Source organism: Panthera onca, chromosome F1 (assembly GCF_046562875.1).
Source record: "Panthera onca isolate mPanOnc1 chromosome F1, mPanOnc1 haplotype 2, whole genome shotgun sequence".
NCBI classification, from domain to species: Eukaryota; Metazoa; Chordata; class Mammalia; order Carnivora; family Felidae; genus Panthera; species Panthera onca.
The window spans coordinates 65,253,480-65,274,171 of NC_138355.1; the positions used below are offsets into that span (position 1 = coordinate 65,253,480).

Here is a 20,692-nt window from a genome sequence, read left to right on the forward strand (position 1 = left end):
GCACAGAGATCCTGAGCTGTGAGGAAGAAGAGGGAAGAAAATCCAACATGATGGCGGGAACCAGGGCCTTAAACAGAATACCGGCCACTCAGAACACAGACGTCCCGCAAAACCCCCCGAAGGAATCAAGATGAAATAAACAGTTTATGGCCAATACTCACGTTGAGAAGAGCTAGCAAAGCTGGGAAATTTACCAACAGCCTATTTTTAAAGGCATCACAGAGCTACAGAAGCAACATGGATGGGAACTAAAATTCCAGACAGTGAGAATCTTTCCAAGAGGGGCTAAGGATACGCAGCTGCTGCCTTTTCCTGGGGGTATTTGCCGACTTGGGATACAGGCTAGTGGTAGGAACTCCAGCTTGGACCAGGCGGAAGGAGAGAGAAACCAACAGAGCTTTGGTTGGGTCACATGGGGCTAAAATAACAAGATCAGGGACTTGAGGGATCTCAAACACACAGCTGGTTTCCCCCTCAAAATGTATTTCCAAAGCTGCTCTGGGAAAGAGATTTAAGAGCCAAATCAAAAACTTTTACAAAGCAGAGCAGAATTTCCCATAGTCTCTTGGTGCTCAGGACACCGACACTGGCCAGGGTGAGCCCTAGAGCACAGCTTGCCAGCAGGCCCTGGGGATCCAGCGTGGCCCCCAGCAGAGAAATCAGTGGGGCTTTCAGCTGGTGTGTGTGGGAAGGGTGGGCTGTGGGGAGAGCGAGATAGCCTGGTACTTAGGGATAGGGGTTTCTAGACTGTGAGAACTCCTGGAGTGCCCAGAGCAGCGACTAAAAATAGACTCGTATCTCATCATCATGAAATTTCAGATGCCATAGATAAGAAGAGACCTTAGATGCTGGCCAGGGGGTGTGTGCAGGGAGAGACCGGGAAACAGAATGGCAATGGACCTGTCAACAACAATGATGGAAACAACAGAACAAGACCTTCAAATTTCAGAGGGAAACTGATTTTCAATTAGAAATTTATACATAGCAGGGCACCTGGGTGGCTCAGTCATTTAAGCATCTGACTTTGGGTCAGGTCATGATCTTACAGTTCGTGGGTTCGAGCCCCGCGTCGGGCTCTGTGCTGCCAGCTCAGAGCCTGGAGCCTGCTTCTGATTCTGTGTCTCCCTCTCTCTCTGCCCCTCCCTTGCTCGTGCTCACTCTCTCTCGCTCTCTCTCACACACACAAAATACATTAAAAAAATTTCTTTGAAGAAATTTATAGTTAAACTACCAATCAGTATCAAGTTTCTTTTTCTACACTGAGAAAACCCAATGAGTCCCCAGAGGTACTCAGGTAGGGATGTAAAAGTGGGAGGCGAATATATGCTGTGCATTAAGGCTACAGTGATCATCTATCTAGTTATACTACAGATTACTTTTAGACAGTAAATTACAGCTCCTGGGAAAACCATTATTAACAGGAAACATGTCTGCTTATGAATAAAGTCTACATGTATTTTGAATATCATAGACCGATATATGTTCACACACTCTCCCTTAATGAGGCATATCTTACCATGGAATGACACATTTGCTGCCATGGTATTTTTCAGCTAACTGTTGAAGCTTCAGGATACGCTCTGCCTGAATCTGAAAAAGCGTCTTGTGAGACGGCAAACCAACATCATACATTCCCTTGGGATATGCAACACCAAGTCTCGTCCCCTGCCCGCCAGCTAGAAGGAGAACTGCCACTTTGTTCTGAGAAATCTGGAAAAGTCCTAGAAAAGAAAACACTTGTATCACAAAACCTCCATAATTCAGCATTTAGGATTACTCATATAAAAAGTAGCAGCAAAGAATCACCCTATTTGCCTAAGGCAAAAAGAACAAGAAATAATCATCAATAACTATAGCTATCTTATTAATGAAAACATTTTTACTATTAAAAAATTGTATAACTCGGGGGGCACCTGGGTGGCTCAGGTCACGATCTCACAGTTCATGAGTTCGAGCTCCGCGTCGGGCTCTGTGCTGACAGCTCAGAGCCTGGAGCCTGCGTCGGATTCCGTGTCTCCCTCTTCTCTGCCCCTCCCCCACTCACACTCTGTCGCTCTCAAAAATAAATATACATCCAAAAAAAAATTTTTTTTTAATTATAGAACTCACCAGACACCAAATAATGAATAATATGCTTTAATGAGTTAAAAACTTTTTTTCCAGTAACATCACAAGGCAAAGCCCAACAGAAGGTCTTACAAGTACCTGACCGCTTATTAGATGTGGCAAGTCAAGAAAAAGGATAAAAGAAGATACCCAGGCTTCAGGATAAATGATGATGGTACTAAATTACCTCCAGCCCTATAAATCGATCAGTAATAAACAATTAACTCATCAATGAGCATGCAAACTTACCAGACACGTCAACCTCCAGTAAATGTACAGAAAAGAAACCCGCAGGAAAGCAAGGCGGTATGGTGGTCAAGAAGGCAGGACACCTGGGTTTGCAACCTAACTCAACTGAAAAAGCTTAGAGGATCTGGCTGCAAAAAGGCAGCAGGAGACTCTGGGGGGTGATGGAAATGTTCTATATCTCGACTGGGGTGGAGGTTACATGAGTGTATAAACACGGCAAAAGCTCCTACAACTAGTGCATTTGATTGTATGTAATCATTCATTAACAGAATGGATTAAGATGCACCCGTGTTGGGGGATTTTTAAGGGCCATCTACACCAGCTCACAAGAATGTGAAACCCAGAGTCTTTCTGTTGATGATTTAGTTCTGTTGCCTGCAAGCCTGTCGGTCTCCATCAGCTGAATACTCAGCAGTAGGTAAGAACCAAACATAACGCCTGGATAAAAATATTATTCTCTGAATTAAAGTAATTCAAGATGGATTTAAGATCCAAATGCAAACACGTAAAACTGTAAATGTTACTAACCACAGAGGCTCTCGGTTTGAATTTAAAACAAAAAAACCAAAAACAAAATCTTGCCCTCTGTGGTTTCTAAGAGCCATCTCATTATGCGAAGCCCGGACCAGGTCAGCATCACAAGGCAAAGGAGCTTATGGGGAGAGGCAACACAGAAGCTGGGTCTCTGGGAAGCGAGAAAAGACGGAAAATGCCAGATGAGATAAAGCAACGGTTGATGGGTTTCGTTCTTGTTTTCTGAATCTCACACTTGCCTTAAAATCCTCAAACCTGTGCACGAAGCTCGTCACTACCCAGAACTGCACACCGGCCCAGAGAAAGCAGTGGTAGCCAGCATCCATTATTATTATTTTTATATCCCTAGTGACACAGGTTTGTCTGATTCACCAACTTTGTCGTTACGCTTTTGATGTATTAACGAGGCCTTCCGAAAGCTAATATGCTAGTATATCAAGAACGTAAAGAAATATTCTAAACAAATCCATTGTAAATCCAATTGTAAAATTGGATTGTAAACAAATCCATTGTAAAATCCAAACTTTCCCCAGTCCTAATTCTACAACCTATCTTCAGTAGGAAATACGTATAACCCAAGGATAGGATACAGCAACTATCCAGCTATCAAAAAACTTGAAAGGACATTGGATATCCCCATAATTTTCACTTCTGATGTGAAGCTAACCTCAGCTACCTGAGACCTAATTTTCTCTCTTGCTTCCTTGCCCAGAGGCAGAACTGTCTTTTTTTTTTTTTTTAAATGTTTACTTTTGAGAGAGACGGAGACAGAGCACAAACAGGGGAGGGGCAGAGAGAGAGGGAGACACAGAATCTGAAGCAGGCTCCAAGCTGTCAGCACAGAGCCAGATGCGGGGCTCCAACTCACGAACCTGGAGATCGTGACCTGAACCAAAGTCGGAGGGGCCGACTAAGCCACCCAGGCGCCCCCAGAACTGTCTTTTTATACTCTCCATGGCATTTCATTGTACCCTATCAGAGTCTGTTAATAAGATCTGGAGTAACATGAGACCCTAACTAGTAACCGTAATCGAAGAGGTAGGTCTTATTTCCCCCACGTCAGAGATAACAGGCTCAGAAAAATTAAAGGTCTTGCCCAAGGTCACAACACTAGAAAAGCTGAATAAGGCTTGGAACCTCACCCCAGGCCTATTCGCCATGCACTACACTGCCCCCAGCCTCTCTCTTCACACCCAAACACTGAACAGATAGATACATTACAGCGCCGTAATTTTTAGGGTGTAAACTTCCCTTCCTATCTCTTTCTCGCCCTTTCTTCTCTTTTCCACTGAATTCATGAGAAGTGCTACTTTTTTTTTTTAATCTCTCTTACCTACCACCCCACAAGGAAAAGCCGCAGGGTCGAGCTCACATTCTCCAAAATTTGCCAAACACTGACCTCTCTAACAGCATCCCACATCTGTGTCCCCCTGAAGCAAGCACCACAGCCCCCAATGTAACAAAGACTGAGATGAAGTGAAGCATTCCGAAGGGAGCAGGGACAACACAAGGCAGGTTTGAAAACGGTTTTACATTTGGTTATTCCCTGAGCTATCAAAGAAACCACGGTTTCTAGGGAAGAAATTTAATTCTGCTGTCACTGACCCAAAAAGCATTATTTTAATGAAATACAGGGCCATAATCCCTTACACCTAATTCCGTGGGTCAGATTTGCTGACTCTTGACTTCAGCTCAGATCATGATCCCACGTTTCAAGGGTTTGAGCCCCGCATCAGGCTCTGCACTGGAGCCTGTTTGGGATTCTCTTTCTCTCCCTCTCTCTCTGACACATGTGTGCATGCTCTCTCTCTCAAAAAAAAATAAACTTTATTAATAAAAAAAAAAAAAAAGATCTGCTTCAGAAGGCAGAACTCTTCAAACTGTAGAAAATGAAATATAGTACATACACAACATTCTATGTTACCTCCAGCAAATCTGAGACTGGACCTTGTAATCCCATTAAGTGGGATAAATAAAGTTCATCAATAGTTTTGTGTCTTTTCGGGGCGCCTGGGTGGCTCAGTCAGTCAAGCGTCCGACTTTGGCTCAAGTCATGATTTCACGGTTCGTGGGTTCAAGCTCTGCATCGGGCTCTGTGCTGACAGCTCAGAGCCCAGGGCCTGCTTCAGATTCTGTGTCTCCATTTCTCTCTGCCCCACCCCTGCTCACACTGTCTCTGTCTGTCTCTCAAAAATAAATGTTGAAAAAAAAAGTTTCATGTCTGTTCAAGTTTGGTTTTGCTGCAAACCAGGCTTTGCACCTTTCAGAACTGCAGATAAGTAACTTTGGTCTGTCGGAACCCTCACATACCTCCAAAGGTGTCAGAATCAGAAATATTTCTAAACATCTTCAAAAAAAGTCCCAGATAAATATTGTGGACACAGAGGCCTTTGTTCTCTTTGTCGTATTTATTTTCTTCACGGAGCACATGTGTTTTAAGTTGTTTCATTGTTAATGTGGCTCTAGTCCTCCTTTCTGATGTCTTTCTTTTATCTTCGGTCCCAAGGTCAATTACCTCCCTCAGCCACCTTGCCCATGAATGGTAAGAGACTGCTCCCGGAGCCGGCCCCAAGTCCCAGCCTCATGTCCCAGCTCAGGTCACCTGATGACCACCCAACACCAACCAGTGCTTTCCACAGGCTCTAACCAGTTATCACAGTATCACGGTCTACACTTTTCTCTTCCCTGGATGAGTTCCCTAAAGCACTGCTTCATTCCAGTTCTCCAAAGTTTTCAGTTTTACAGCTCTCTACCCAGCAGCTCACAGTGGCCTCCTTCTTTATTCAAATACATGCTTCCTAAGCCCCAGCCTGCCATGCTTTCTTCAATCTTTTTCCCGTCTGCGGACCTGATTACCCATCCCATCACCGTGACCGAATAGCAGCACTGAGATTATGCCCGTGGGGTGTACGACTGTGGGCGGATCCACGTTCAAGTCTCATCTCCGTGGGACCACAGCTATTCCAATGAGTTACAACACAATCCACACGTATTTACAATAAACAGGTTTCTGCCTTAACCTCTTCCTGCTTATGCATCTCACTGATGAGCACAGAAAAACGTGAGGACAGAAAGAAGCCCGTAGACCAGCTGCATTTTAAGAACCAAACGCAGCTACAGATGCTGAGAGCAGTATCAGATCGTGCGTTCGCTGGCTGAAGCCCTCCTCCACCTCAGCTGCGTCACTGCAATAAAAGTGCAATGTTTAAAAAGTGTGGATGGGGCGCCTGGGTGGCTCAGTCGGTTAAGCATCCAACTTCGGCTCAGGGCATGATCTCGTGGTTCGTGAGTTCGAGCCCCGCGTCAGGCTCCGTGCTGACAGCTCAGAGCCTGGAGCCTGCTTCCGATTCTGTGTCTCCTCATCTCTCTGCCCCTCCCCTGCTCATGCTCTGTCTCTCACTCTCAATAATAAATAAACGTTAAAAAAAATTTTTTTAAGTGTGTAACACATAAATTAGTATCTGTCTTACAATGACAGATAAAATACTGCTTGAAATTAAGCAGGCCAATAAAATTAGGTAAGCTGTTTAGTTACGTGGCAAGAATACTTGATTTCCAACTGTTTTTGTCACAGCATAAATTTTACGTGGGCACCGGGGCACCTATCGGGAAAATGTTAATTATTAATGTACTTAACCCATGTGACAATTAGGAAATTATGAGCTTCTATCCCCAAACTTCTTCTGCAGAAATATAGAAAAAAAAAGGAGAAAGTACAGCCCTGTATCATCTCTCCATCCTTCTATTGCAGGGCATTTAATGACTTTCCCACAGAGGGGACCTATTATAGACCAAATCAGAGGTTTAAAAAAAAGAAAATCAAGCCTGAACGAGCAGTTTCCAGGGCTGGACGACATCTCTCTCCTTGGAGAGTCAGCTGTCATAGGCCCAACGGCCTGAGAACTTTTCCTGATAACATTTATAAGAAACAAAGAGAAGGGTGAACAGCGGCCTGAAATAGGTCAAACGCTTCCTAGATAACTTCCGGCTTGGACTAGTTCCTCTCACACACTCTGACTTGGGCACACGCCCGAAACAAGGAGGACAGCACAGGTGCAGGCGAGGCACAGCACCTGCCAGAACTTTCCATCTAAAATGTCAGCACTCCCAGGACGATGAGTCAGGTAAACAGGCTATTCGACAAGGGGAAATAAAGGAAGACTATCCAAGAATGTTACTCGAAAAGATATTTTAAGTCTTTAACTTTTCAGAATAGTAAAACTATTACTTGGGAGATTAACCATTTCCCAAAAATGTCAAGTACAAAAAGCAGACTAATAAGGGAAACCGCTATTTGAACCAGTTTTAGGTACTGGAGGATTATTGTGAATCTCATTAGGAATAAGAATAGCATCGTGAGTAGAATATCCGTATACACAGAGATGAATACTGAACTCAATTAGGGTAAAAATAACATGATGTTTGAGATTTCTCTTAAAGTATTACAGCAAAGAAAAAGAAAAGGAGAGATAGATGGTGGAAGAGTAGCAAAATTTTGGTATTAAACAAGGTGATACATATGTGAGAGTTCATCATACTGTTTTCACCTCTAAATATTTGTTTCAAAATATGCTTGAAACTTTTCATGACAAATTCATAAACAAGCCACAAAATTATACACAAACCATAATCCCAATGTGTGTGTGTATATAAGAAAATACAATCAGATAATACTAGTGAGTATTTCTCTCTGACTTGTGGGATGGCAGAGATTTATATTTTTTCCTTTATAATTTTTAGTTATTTTTCCAATTTCTCTAAAATAAGCATGTTGCTTTTAGTCTTTTTAATGTTTATTTATTTGTTTTGAGAGAAAAAGAGTGCAAAAGCTGGGGAGGAACAGAGAGACAATCCCAAGCAGGCTCCATGCTGCCAGGGCAGAGCCCTACGTGGGGCTTGATCTCATGAACCCTGAGATTACGACCTGAGATGAAATCACGAGTCAGCCGCTTAACTGACTGAACGACCCAGGTGCCCCGGTACGTGTTACTTTTAATATAAAACAAATCTACTGATAGTATCACTGCACTAGATTCCAGAAAACATAGGAGGTAATGTTATGAATATATTTTTTCTAAACAATCCACTTACTTTTCTACCACAGTGCTACAGTAGAGAAGCACCATTCAGATTAATTTTATAAATGTCTCACAGGCAAAAGAGGCTAATACTAGATATTAATAGGCTATTATAAAAGTGGAAGACTGTTTTGTGCTCGGTATAAGCACACATTTCTTTGATAAAGATGATTCTTTTAATCAAGCAAACATATTTTCTCAATGTATCTTTACTAAAATGACATTCTCATAGAAGTTTCTAATTACTTCTCTCTCCAGATCTCAGCTTTGTAAAATAGAAATTTTTCAGTTACTCCTCTACATTCCATTTTCTACAACTGGCCAGAACGCCTTAAGAATTAAATTAAAGGGGGGCACCTGGATGGTTCAGTCAGTTGAGTGTCTGACTTCAGCTCAGGTCATAACCTCATGGTTCGTGAGTGCTGGGCTCACTGCTGTCAGCTCACAGCCCGCTTCAGATCCTTCGTCCCCCACCCCCCCCCCCCCCCGTTCCTCCCCTGCTCACATGCTCTCTCTCAAAAATGAATAAACGTTAAAAAAAAAAAAAAAAAAAAGAATTAAAGGGGTGCCTTTAGTTAAATTAAATTAAATTAAATTAAAGGGCTGGCTCAGTCAGTAGAGCATGCGACTCTTTTTTTTTTTTTTAAATGTTTATTTTTGAGAGTGAGAGAGAGAGAGAGAGAGAGAGAGAGAGAGAGAATGAGCGGGGGAGGGGCAGAGAGAGAGGGAGACCCAGAATCCAAAGCAGGCTCCAGGCTCTGAGCTGTCAGCACAGAGCCCGACATAGGGCTCGAACCCACAATCTGCAAGATCGTGACCCAAGCCGAAGTCAGACACTTAACGGACTGAGCCACCCAGGCGCTCCTGGAGCTCTTGATCTCAGGATTGTAAGTTCGAACCTCACACTGGGTGTAGAGATAATTTAAAAATAAAATCCTAAAAAAAAAGAATTAAATTAGAATCCGATCTCTCTTCAACAAAAAGCACAGTGGTCACTTATGTATCGATCCTTCAGAAATAATTTTCCGCCCTAGGTGTGAAAATGTCCATTTTCGTGTCAGTAACCACCAGACATTCTGAAAACACTGTACAATGCTTTAATCTCCCCCATCCTAAGGAGGGGAAGCAGGGGGCATTGTCTTTGATACAACTGCCAGGATCTTCCTCCTATCTGAAATATAATGATTAGAATCTCCCCAATGGCAATCAATCTCTTCCCCTCGGTAACTTACTGCAAAAACTTTACTTTGCGATCAATTTGCACACACGTGGAAGTTTCTGGCTAGTGAATGAAGAGTGACAAAGTCTCCTTCTTCACCCCTACTGTTTAAACCACAAATAAGTATCGTTCCCTTGACAGTCAGCCAAAAGGCAGTTTTGTACTTGCTTGTAGTGTAGTTGGTTGCAATAGTTCCAGATTTCAGTTTAAATGGAAAGTCATACGTGTAGACTACTAGTCCCACGGATTCCAGCAAAAAGATCAAAAAGAAGACTCCAGTTATAGGAGGCTTTGATCGCTGCCCATGGTCCCCATTACATAAAGTCAAAGCTCTGGCTTTTCCATAAAAGTTACTTGGAAGACTTCATCCGCGTAAAATCACAAGGAGAAATCTAGGCAGCTGGGATACCTGAGGGTATAAAGAGCCCCGCATGACTTCCGCTCCGTTGTAGTAGCCTTTTTGAAACCCGGGGATGGAAGCAGAGGATTAATGAGCCCAGGGTTGGTAAGGGCCAGAGGATCACTACAGCTCCCCATTCAGAAGGATCCACCAGGAAGTCACTCTCTCACAGCTTAGTGGCAGAGCCCGATTCTAAGAAGAGAGGTTAGCCAACACCAAGCACTTCAGATCTAAAAGGGCACCTCCTAGAGATCACCCAATTATTTTCAGTATTTTTTAAATAAAACTTCATGTAAAGATCAAATACATAAAACATGTCAAAGGAGAACTGCTCTTAATGGGGAGATGAAGGCGTTAGAGACCAAGCTGCTTAGCATCCATCCCCCCCCCCACCCCCCACCCACCCCCCCCCCCCCCCCCCGGCCACATGAGAAGTCTCCCCAGCAGTGGAACCCCTTCCAAACACAGTTTGGAAATCAGTGAATGTATATGCCCAGAGAAAGATATGGAGAGGTATACAGAGGTTGATGATGGCAATCATGTTTCTTTTTTGTGGGGGCAGGGAATGCCAAAGAACGCAAGACAAAATAGGGGTGCCTGGGTGGCTCAGTCAGTTAAGCGTCCAATGGCAGCTCAGGTCAGGAACTCGCAGTTCGTGAGTTCGAGCCCTGAGTCAGGCTCTGTGCTGACAGCTCGGAGCCTGGAGCCTGATTCAGATTCTGTGTCTCCCTCTCTCTCTGCCTCTCCCCTGCTTGCTTGCTCTCTCTCTCTCTCTCTCTCTCTCTCTCTGTCGATCTGTCTCAAAAAAATAAACATTAAAAAAAAATGTTTTTAATAGCAACAGTATGGTACAAGTACAGACTACAAGACTGTATCTACAATATTATTACACATCTATAAAAGTAAATATACATATAATCAAGTACTAGGTGGCAATGTGAGCAAATAGAAATAGATTTGATAAGATTTAGGGCAATTTCTCTGCAGTGTTTCTGTTATTTTCATATTTTTTTTGCAATAAAGTAACATTTTTTAAAAAGGAAAAAAAAGTATCAGCCCCATCTGTTCATTCCAGAGTTGAGGAAATGAGGTTTGACAAGGAGCATGTACAAACACTCGAGGGCCGAGCTGTACCACGTAGACAACTCTTACTCACAGAGGGGCAGCGGCCTACAAAAACCACAGCTCTTAACTCCACCAAAAATGGTACACTTCGGCTATTCTGCCATTCTGAAAGGCAGAAGTAGAACTAGCTATGGGGACAGACGTTATGATACACTTTAGGAGAAGAAACACTGAGACGATGCAACATTTATCAACCAACGTGTGACTGCAAAACCCCGTTCTAAATGCGGTGCGACGTACACGGGCAAGGAGGACACGGGCTGGGCTGTTCTTTAGGAGTCTACTATGTAACGTCGAAGACAGACATAAACAGCTCGTAATCTAAGAAAGAAAGGAAGCAAAGCGAAACACGAACAAGGAACTCCAACATGGCTCGCTGAAGAAGAAGTCATGATCAAGGAACCTTAAAGAATGAGGACACGTTGTCCACACGGCAGAGCCACCACAGTGCACAGCACAGCTCGGGGAGATGGCCTTTCAAGGTGATCCGGCCACACAGAGAAGGGGCAGAGGCCGGTCCAAGGTGCTTCTTTTTAGAAGCGCAAGCAAAGAGCAGGAAAGACATAACGTTCAGGGAGAGGTGAATTATTTGGTCCAGCTAAGATGTGTGGGACAGGAGGCATGGATGGAAGTACAGGAGACCAGGCTGGAAACACGGGCTAGGGAAGGTTTTTAGAGTAAGCCAGCATGAACTGAAACATTTAACTTGTGCTTCAGGATGGGAAATGTAGAAGCATGGAAATGAGCAAAGAGACTAGAGGCACATCAACACTTGAATGAGAAGACCGGGGAACAGCAATGAGAAGGGGGGTGGGGATGACGCTGCAGAAGTCTGGGCGACATCATCTGTCACTTTCTGATCAGTCACCTGGTTGAAGGGAAGAGGAGAGTCCAAATAATAATTACATGATCCGGCTACTTTAATACCGCCGGTGTAGCTCATTACAAACTTACTTAATGTATTTATTTATGTTTATTTATGTTTGAGAGAGAAAGACAGCAGGAGAGGGCAGAGAGAGAGGGACAGAGAGAAAATCGCAAGCAGGCTCCATGCTGCCAGCACAGAGCTCCACGAGGGGTTCGAACTCACAAACCGTGAGATCACAACCTGGGCTGAAATCAAGAGTCGGACGCTTAACCAACTGAGCCCCCCCAGGCGCCCCTCATTACAAACTCTAAAATGAACATTCCATGCCCATACCTTCACTCTCCCAGGCTTGCAGCCGATCTTGGTCCCTGGTGGCACTGCCCAGCACCTCTCGAGGGACAGGCTCCATGCGGGCATCCATTTTCTCTTGCTGAGACGACTGGTTAAATCCTTCAATGGCCTTCTGGAAAAAGAAGTTCAGCTCCTCAAAGTTCATGGCCTGGAGCTCTGCATAAAGTTCTACCTGTTGGGCTTCATCCAGCTCATTCCAGAACTGTAGCAGGTGTTCCTGTCCAGCTTTGGACAACCTGACTTTGAGATCATTAACATTCATAATGCTCTGGTGGTGGTGAAGACAGAGGTATAATCTCTGGGCCTGTAAACCTACAAGAAAAGAGGAATCAACAGCAGGTCAAAGTCCAACCTCAAAACCAGAGCTTTTCCTACTGCAAATAAGTACATTAAAGAACACTAGATATTAAAGAAGTTAACTTCTGCCTTTCCCTCACAAGATTTGTGACAGATCCAACTTGTAAAGAGGTAAACAAACATTTCTCCAAAGAAGACATCCAGATGGCCAAGAGACACGCGAAAAGATGCTCGGCAGCACTCAACATCAGGGAAACGCAAATCAAAAGTACAGTGAGATATCACCTCACACCAGTCACAATGGCTAAAACAGAAAACACAAGAAACACAAGTGTTGGTGAGGCTGAGGGGAACCCTTCCTTGTGCACTGTCGGTGGGAATGCAAACTGGTGCAGCCACTGTGGAAACAGTACGGAGGTTCCTCAAAAAGATAAAATACCACTACCCTATGGCCCAGAAATCACACTTCCGGGTATTTACCCAAAAAATACAAAGCCACTAATTCAAAGGGATACATGCACCCTTATGTTTACTGTAGCATTACCTACAACAGCCAAATTATGGAAGCAGCTCAAGCGTCCATCCACAGATGAATGGATAAAGGTGTGGTGGGGCGTGCGTGTATACATAAGTATATATAATGAAACGTTATTCAGCCATTTGCAACAACATGGATGGAGCTAGAGAGTGTAACACTAAGCCAAATCAGTCAGGCAGAGAAAAACAAATGTCATATGATCTCACTCATATGTGCAATTTAAGAAACAAAACAAACAAGCAAAGGGGAAAAAAAGAGACACACACAAACCAAGAAACAGGCTCTTTCTTAACTGAAGAGAACAAACTGATGGTTACCAGAGGGGAGAGGGGTGAGGGGATGGATGAAATAGGTGATGGGGATTAAGGAGGGCACTCATTGTGGGACGCCTGGGTGGCTCAGTCGGTTAAGCATGTGACTTCGGCTCAGGTCGTGATCTCGTGGCTCATGAGTTTGAGTCCCTCAGTGGGTCTCTACTGTCAGCTCAGAGCCCACTTCAGATCCTCTGTCCCCCTCTCTCTCTGCTCCTCCCCTGTTCGTTCCACCTCTTTCAAAATAAATAAATAAACTTAAGGCGGAAAAAAAGGAGTGCACTTGTCATGATGAGCACATGATGAGTACAGGATCATTGAATCATATCGCACGCCTGAAACTAATACAACACTGAATGTTAACTATACTGGAATTAAAATTTGTTTCAATAAAAATAAATGAAAAACTTGGAAGACAATAATCATTAGTATTACATGCCAAGTACTGCACTAAGAACTTTACCTATGTGGTCTCATTTGATTTTTGCCAGCTATACAACACAGGTACTGTTATCTTGATTACTTTACCAGGGAGGAGACTGAGGCACAGAGAGGCAACACAACAGGGCCAACAGGCAGAGCAGGGATATGAGCCCAGGCGGTCTAATTCCAGGGTACACACTCTGACTAGCCCACTCAGTTGCCCCTGACCATGAGCTCCCACTGAAAGAACACCTGACTTCTTAATACACCAACTGTTCTCCTTTTTGCAATAATGATGGAAATGATTCTGTTGTATAGAGAATATAACAAAATTCAAGATGGGACGACTTATAATCACGAAAAATACGTTTTATTTCAATAACAACTTCTAGAGAATTTCTCTACTAAGAATTGAACCCTAAAGGGACAAGCAATGCACACATATCAACAGATAAGACCATGTAATATATATAACAAAATGTTAAAGTGCGTAGTACTAAACAAAACCAGAGGAAGAGGAAATATTTAGTCTACTTGCCTACTACAGATAAATGCAAGAGAAGGCAGGCATTGTCTAGAAAGAGTTCACAAAGGACGCATGATCAGCTGTATCTCAAGGGCTCGAGCAGATTACAGATAAGATGAGAAAGCGAGCAGGACAGGCATGTGTGACAGAGCAGTAAAGAAGCTGGAGCTTTCTGCAGAATGATGGGAAGTGATGGAGGGCAGGGCTAAACCACGAAAGCCTCAACCGAAGCAAAGGGATTTAGACCTAACAGTAACAAGATGCCGACAACGGATTACTCAAAGGGCAGTGTCACCATACTTTAGGGAAAGAGCAATAGCATAAAATAGATGGTAAGGAGGGACAACGAGAAGCGGGAAAACAAGTTCAAAGACAATCACAGGGATAGAAGGCCAAAGATCTGAACCAGACTAGTTGCAAAGGAAATAAGTGGAAAGGGGAAAACTTTGAGGGTCGCTGTAGAGAATCATCACACCCTTACAACTGCTTAGAAGTGAAGGACGGGAAAGACAGGTACCGAAGAAACAGCCCGCTATCTTCTACCTTTAGAACAGTGGTAGGTAACATACATGGTAGTTCAGAGCAATATTCTGGAGTTCCGCTGAGTTACTTAATGTCCCTGGGCCTCACCTGGATTAATGACAGAATCTATCTCATCAGGACTCTTAAACCAAACACCATTTACAAACTCAGATGAAGACAACCTCCAGTAGGGTTCCCTGAGGTGGTGATCACACGGCCTACTGCTCGCATAGCACTTAACAATACTAATTGCTTTCCAGATGCTTATGCAGTTAACCCTCAAAACAATGCTAAAGTACAGCTACTGGGATTACTTTACAGAGGAAGTACCATACCACAGAGATAACTTGCCTGAGGTCCCAAATTAGTGAAGTGATTGAGCCCAGATTCAAACCCTGACAACCTGATTCTTAAATTCACACTCTTAACCGTTATGCTATATGGCCTCTCAGGAGAGACTGTGAGCGTGTGTGTGTGTGTGCGCGCGCGCGCACGCACGCGTGTGTGTGTAAAAGAGGGGAATAGTGAGAGAGAGAGAGAGTACATTATTTGTATTTTATTCAGAAATACAGACACAACTGATGTTCTGACATCTCACTTTGCAGAAAAGAGTTCACAAACCAACAGCACGCAGAAAGAAAATGCACAGGACAGGGAGATGAGGAACTTCATAGGATGAGTAAAGACGTCAATTTAAAAAGCATTATTACATAAAAAGTCATTGGTATTGGCAATCGGTATTGAGCATGTTAACCCAAACCAGAAAATTCTCAGTAGCCAGTGCCCACTCCAGAATAAATTCAGGAAAGGTATTATGATCCCAAAGAAGACAGGCACACAGCCTCTATAATTTTTTCTTTAAATAAGGTGCCCTCTCAAAGTGAACCGAAAGACTGGCTTCCTGATTCTTCTTATAAAATCAACTTCAAATTAGACTAGCACATAAGATTGAGTGACTTATATTCCCCACTTTTATTTGGGGTTTGTTATTTAGATTTACTTCAGGGATGTAATGTTTCAAGGGTGAAATGAATGGTACTACTTACGAAACGCACTCTCTGAGTTACCAACAATTCCTAACGAAGTTAAGGCTTCCATATGAAACAAAAATGAAACCTTATTATCAGGGTAGGACACAATTCTACCTGCTGTCACCTAAGACCCTCATCCTTACCTCCAAGTACTTCCTTTAGACTCTCCTATGTACCGAAATCTCACTCATCCTTAAAGGCCTGCCTCACATACTCTAGCTTCATTCAAGCGAATCTTTATTGATTAAGGAATCAAACAGAACTGACTTTTATTCCTGGTTCTACTGCTTGGGCCAAGTCATAGATAGCTTCGACTCTGTTATCTGCATCTGCAAAATGGGAATAATAGAATTTTCTTCACCAGGTTCGGAGGCATAAGTGAAATTACAACCAATGGGAAAACGAGGCTCAAAGAGATTAAGTAATTTGCCCAAGGCTACTTACCCAGTAGGTAGAAAATCAGGAATTTTAACCCAGATAAACCTGACTCCGATGCCTATGATCTTTCCACCAGACAATAATAACTTCCATACACAGAGGAAAGACAAAGAATTCAACCCAAGGTCTCATTTAAGAGGGTCAGTGTAACTGGTAGAAACTGGGCTCAGTCAGCACAGCTGAGTTCAGACCCCCGCGCCACTATTTCCTAATTCTGTGACCTTGAGCAAGTTACTTAACTTCTCTGTGCCTCAGTTTTTCTCGTCTGTAAAATGAGGATAAAAACGGTACTTACCTCTAAGGTTAAGAGGATTCCTGAATTCAAATGAGAAGCATTTAACACATAAAAAAGCCCTCCGTGAATGTCATCAGCTACCATTATAAAAGCGAAACTGCGCTCCAGACCACCGACTACAGCCTCCAGAACTGGAGGAGAGCTGCTGAGTCGGGCACTGTGGCAGAAAAAGAAGTCTGCCAAAAGTGCAAGCGGTAGAAGAAACTCCAGCCAGCGGCAAGAGCACGAAAACGGCTCTGGTAAATAACCGTATTCAAGGAACAAGGCACAGTGTTGGGAAACGGGCGGATGAGGCTGAACTTCTCAGTGCTACTTCCACTGAGAGAGAGATGACGAGCCTACCCTCCAACGAACAGGCTGCTGCTGAAAGTGTCCTTTTCACATGCAAAGATACATCAGTAGACAGTTTATGGAGGAACATTATTTCACGGTCACGTGCCATTGTTAATTCCCTGAATAGTTAACGAGCACTCACTGTCTGCCAGGTGCTCACGCAGGTGACACAGACACGGCAATGCACAAGGTGACAATGCGCATGCCGCGTTCCAGTACGAGGGACAGGCATAAAACGTCAGGCAGAAGCGGGCTAAGGGGTGAAAGCCCAACGAGGCGATGGTGGGTATTTTAAATGGAGTAGTTGGGGAGGACCTCTGGGACATCTGACAGTCCGTACGAATGAAGAGAGAGCAAGCAAGTCAGAATCCTGGAGAGGAACATTCTAGGGACAGGAAGCTGTAACTGCAGCAGTTGTAAAATAGCAACGTGTGACATGTACAGGGAACAGCAAGGTCAACGCAGCAGGAGCAGAGTGAGCCCAAGTGACTGAGGCAGACAGACACTGAGCAGATCAAGCAGGCCCTTGGGGTCAAAGTAAAAACTTTGGGTTTGAGGAAGCCACTGGAGAATGTGGAGGAGGGGAGCATCACGGTCTGACTGAGGTCTCAGAAGGATCATTCCATTCCTAGGTTGGGGGGGAAAGACTAATAGACGGCAAAAGTAGAAGCAAGCAGATGGTTGGTGCCTCAATCAGCCGGGCGCCTGATTCTGGCTGAGGTCATGATCTTGCCGTTTGTGAGTTCGAGCCCCACATCAGGCTCTTATGCTGACAGCTCAGAGCCTGGAGTCGGCTTCAGGGAGATTCTGTATCTCCCTTGCTCTCTGCCCCTCCTCCCACTCATCTCTGTCTTTCTCTCTCTAAAGTAAATAAATATAAAAAAATTTTTTAAAGAAACTTCCACAATAGTCTAGATGAGATGACACTGGCTTAGAGCAGTGATGAAATGTCGATTCTAATCCTACAGGATTCGGTAATGGATGGAATGTGGAGACAGAGAGAAAGCTAGGAATCCAGCAAAGAGGACTCTCGAGTGGTGGTGCCATTTGCTGAAGTGGGGAACAGTAGGAGGGGGGGCAGGTTTAGGACTAGGTGCCTAGAGTGGGGGAATCAATACTTCACTTTTGGTCACGTTAAGTTCAAGATGCCTATTAGACATCCAAATAGAAATGCGAGGAGACAGCAGAATGTAGTAGTCTAAAGTTCAGAGGTACTACTGGAGCTAAAGATAAAACTTCCAAGGTCATCACCATACATGATATTAAGTTATCAAACGAAAGAGATCCCTGGCAAGTGTAGACGGATTAAAAAAAAAAAAAGTTAGAAGACTGAGCCTTGGCCACGCATTAGGATATTCAACGGCATTTCTGTTGATTGATAAAAGGTTTCAAGAGACATAACACCATTATTTTTTAATTAAAAAAATACATCATGTAGGGGCACTGGGTGGCTCAGTCGGTTAAGCTCAGTCATCTCATGGTTCAAGAGTTCGAGCCCCGCCTGGGGCCCTGCCCTGACCATGCCAGAGCCTGCTTGGGATTCTCTCTCTGCCCATCCCCCACTCGCTCTCTCTCAAAATAAACAAATTTTAAAACTTAAAAAAAATACATCAAGTAAACAAACAAACAAAAAAAAAAACCCAGACAGTTGAGAGAGTTTTACATCAAACCATTTTCCAAGGAATGGGGGCCTTGGTCGCATCTATACTACGGTATTTAAAGGAGCTCCAGATTTAAAGGAACATACTGTAGTGGGAAGATCAGGGAACCATGTAACTGAGGACCTGGGAGTCTTAGTTCCTGGTCCCTCCCCAGCATTTGATCCTGTGTAAATCGTTCCACCTCCCTGGGTACACATTTCCTCATGAAGACGATAAAACCAGCCTTCCTCACACACCCTCAAAGGAGAGGCAAGAGTGGAGAGACCTCTGCCTATTGAAACACATATGCAAACATAATATGATAACATTTTAAGATATAAATCAATCTTTTCCTAAAAAAGTCACTAGACAGCCATCCACCTTCAGATGCCTGGGAAAAATGGATCCATGCAAATAAGACAACTATAGGTTACATTTTTCCCCCTATAGGTTAAACTGTGATCCCTGGCCTCAGGCCACTGGTGGTCTGCAAAGGTTGACAAGATCACAAGTGCCAAGTTACAAAACTGTGTAAATGCTCCCGACAGAACAATCATACTTGGGTTTTGAGTAAGGATAATTCATCCATGGGTTTTTTTGAAGCAAAAAAATAACCACAAAAATAGTAGCATTTTCCCCAATAATTCTGGTAAGAGAGAAGTGTGGATGTGTGTGTGATGGTAAGCAGTCGTAAATACAAGTGTTAGACCAGGATTTTTATTTGGACAAGCAAAGTCTGAAAAAGTTAAGGATCTGCTGTACAAATTATGACAGAATTTGGTATATGCCCATAGCCTAATACAACTGCATCAAAAACAATGACAAATTTGGTAAAACTCTGCCATTATCAAATATACCTTTATTAGAATTTAAATGCCACTATGAAAGAAATTCCTCTCCTTTTCTGGTCTCCTTCCTGCCCCTATCTCCGCTGCTATATTATGCCCCCCAAAATTGATAAGTAAACTTCTTAGAACTTTAGAAAAACAGCCTTGGACTTGAGCCATAACCACTGAATCCTATAAATGCTTGGCGGCACACCCTACGGAGTCTTTCTTAATCCCAGCTAAGTGAGCCAACTCACCAACAGTCAGGGTACAGAAACTGCCTTCAGCTTCCTGTAAACCCCTGGTCCACACCTAAAAATTTCACCTTAAAAGTCCTTAAACGAAAAGCGCTGCATAATGACATCCTATTACCATCATCGCTGCTACCTGATTTCACGTTTCAGAAACCGGGCACAAACAAACATAGGAGAGCATCAGGCCAAACTTAATAAAATCTTCAGGAAGCCATATGTTCAGCACATGTGTGCTCTCAGCCCTCCAATCCCCACCCTCCTGCCTGGCCAAGCCCGGGGAAAGCCCGCAATCTCCACCCTCTCCCACTACCAGCATTCGAACCAGCCAACCAACCAACCAACCAACCAAAAGGGGCAAGCAGGCTTGGTCCCCCGCTCACGTCCCCCCGCAGGTGTCTCCACTCCTCCCGTCAACGCCCTCAGAATTCTCTCCCTCTCAGATGCCAGCCAGCCCGCCCCCTTCCCAGCGGACAGTTCCAACGACCGCTTGTCCCCACCCCGCGGTCCCCGAGCTCGCCGAACCTGTCCGCAAGGCCCCGGCCGCAGAACCTCAAGGCTCCCGCCCCCCATCCAGGTGAGGCCCACTCCCCGCAGCTCGACAAACCCCCGACTGCAAGCACTGCCCTATCCGGGTCCCCCCCCCCCCCCACCAAAGCCGGGGGAGGGGCGCCCTCCCCAGCGGGGTCTCCGAGCACGGGAAGCGCCTGCGGGACGCGCGGGGCGGACTCCTCCGCCAGGGCCAGGTTCGGGCGCCGAGCACCGACGTGGCCCCGGGAGCGTGCGCGTGGTGGGGCCGGGCCCCCGGCGTCCCCTCCAGGCTGGCGGGGGGCGGGGGAAGGAGACCCGACTGGGCGGGGAGCCGCTCACCTCCCTCAGCGTGATCGCGGCTCCGCCCGGCTCCGGCTCCGTGCGGCCACTCCTCGGCGTCCCGCGCCAGCTCCGAATATATACCCTCATCCGGGGGGCCGGGGCGGCGGGGCGGGCCGCGAGCTGGCCCCGGGGAGCGCGGCCCCGGCCACCCCGCCCCTCTCTCGCAGCGACGAGTGGCTGCCGGCGCCGGGAGGAGCCGCCACCGCCCGCCCGGACACGTCAGCGCCGCGAGCGCCGGCGTTGACGCCGGCGCCTGGGGGGCGGGGCCTGGCCGGAGGCGGGGCCTCCGCGTCAGCATTCCCTGGCCCAATGGGGGCAGCGCTGGGAACCCGGTCCGCAGGCAGCCTCGCCCCTCGGCGCGCAGCGGGCGGGGAGAGGTGTGCGCAGCGTCAGCTGTGGGACGTGACCGGAGCCCCGGGGCTGTCGCTCACGCCCTGCTCTGAGCGCCCTGGCGTCA

General features: G+C 45.2%; 1 protein-coding gene across 5 annotated transcripts in view; it reads right to left on the minus strand.

The window, feature by feature from the left end:
• Positions 1–20,476, minus strand: part of UAP1 (UDP-N-acetylglucosamine pyrophosphorylase 1) — a 49,815-nt gene extending 29,339 nt beyond the window's left edge. For 3 of the 5 annotated variants that reach the window (XM_060644451.3, XM_060644453.3, XM_060644450.3), the window contains exons 1-3: positions 20,233–20,475; positions 11,913–12,242; positions 1,517–1,721 (exon numbers count right to left, since the gene is read on the minus strand). In XM_060644451.3, the coding sequence (XP_060500434.1) occupies positions 1,517–1,721; positions 11,913–12,192 (485 nt within the window). In that variant the 5' untranslated portion in view covers positions 12,193–12,242; positions 20,233–20,475. Of the gene's footprint in view, positions 1–1,516; positions 1,722–11,912; positions 12,243–20,232 lie in introns of all 5 variants that reach the window. The other 2 variants (XM_060644454.3, XM_060644455.2) reach the window with 2 other exon arrangements.
• Positions 20,477–20,692: the final 216 nt, after the last annotated feature.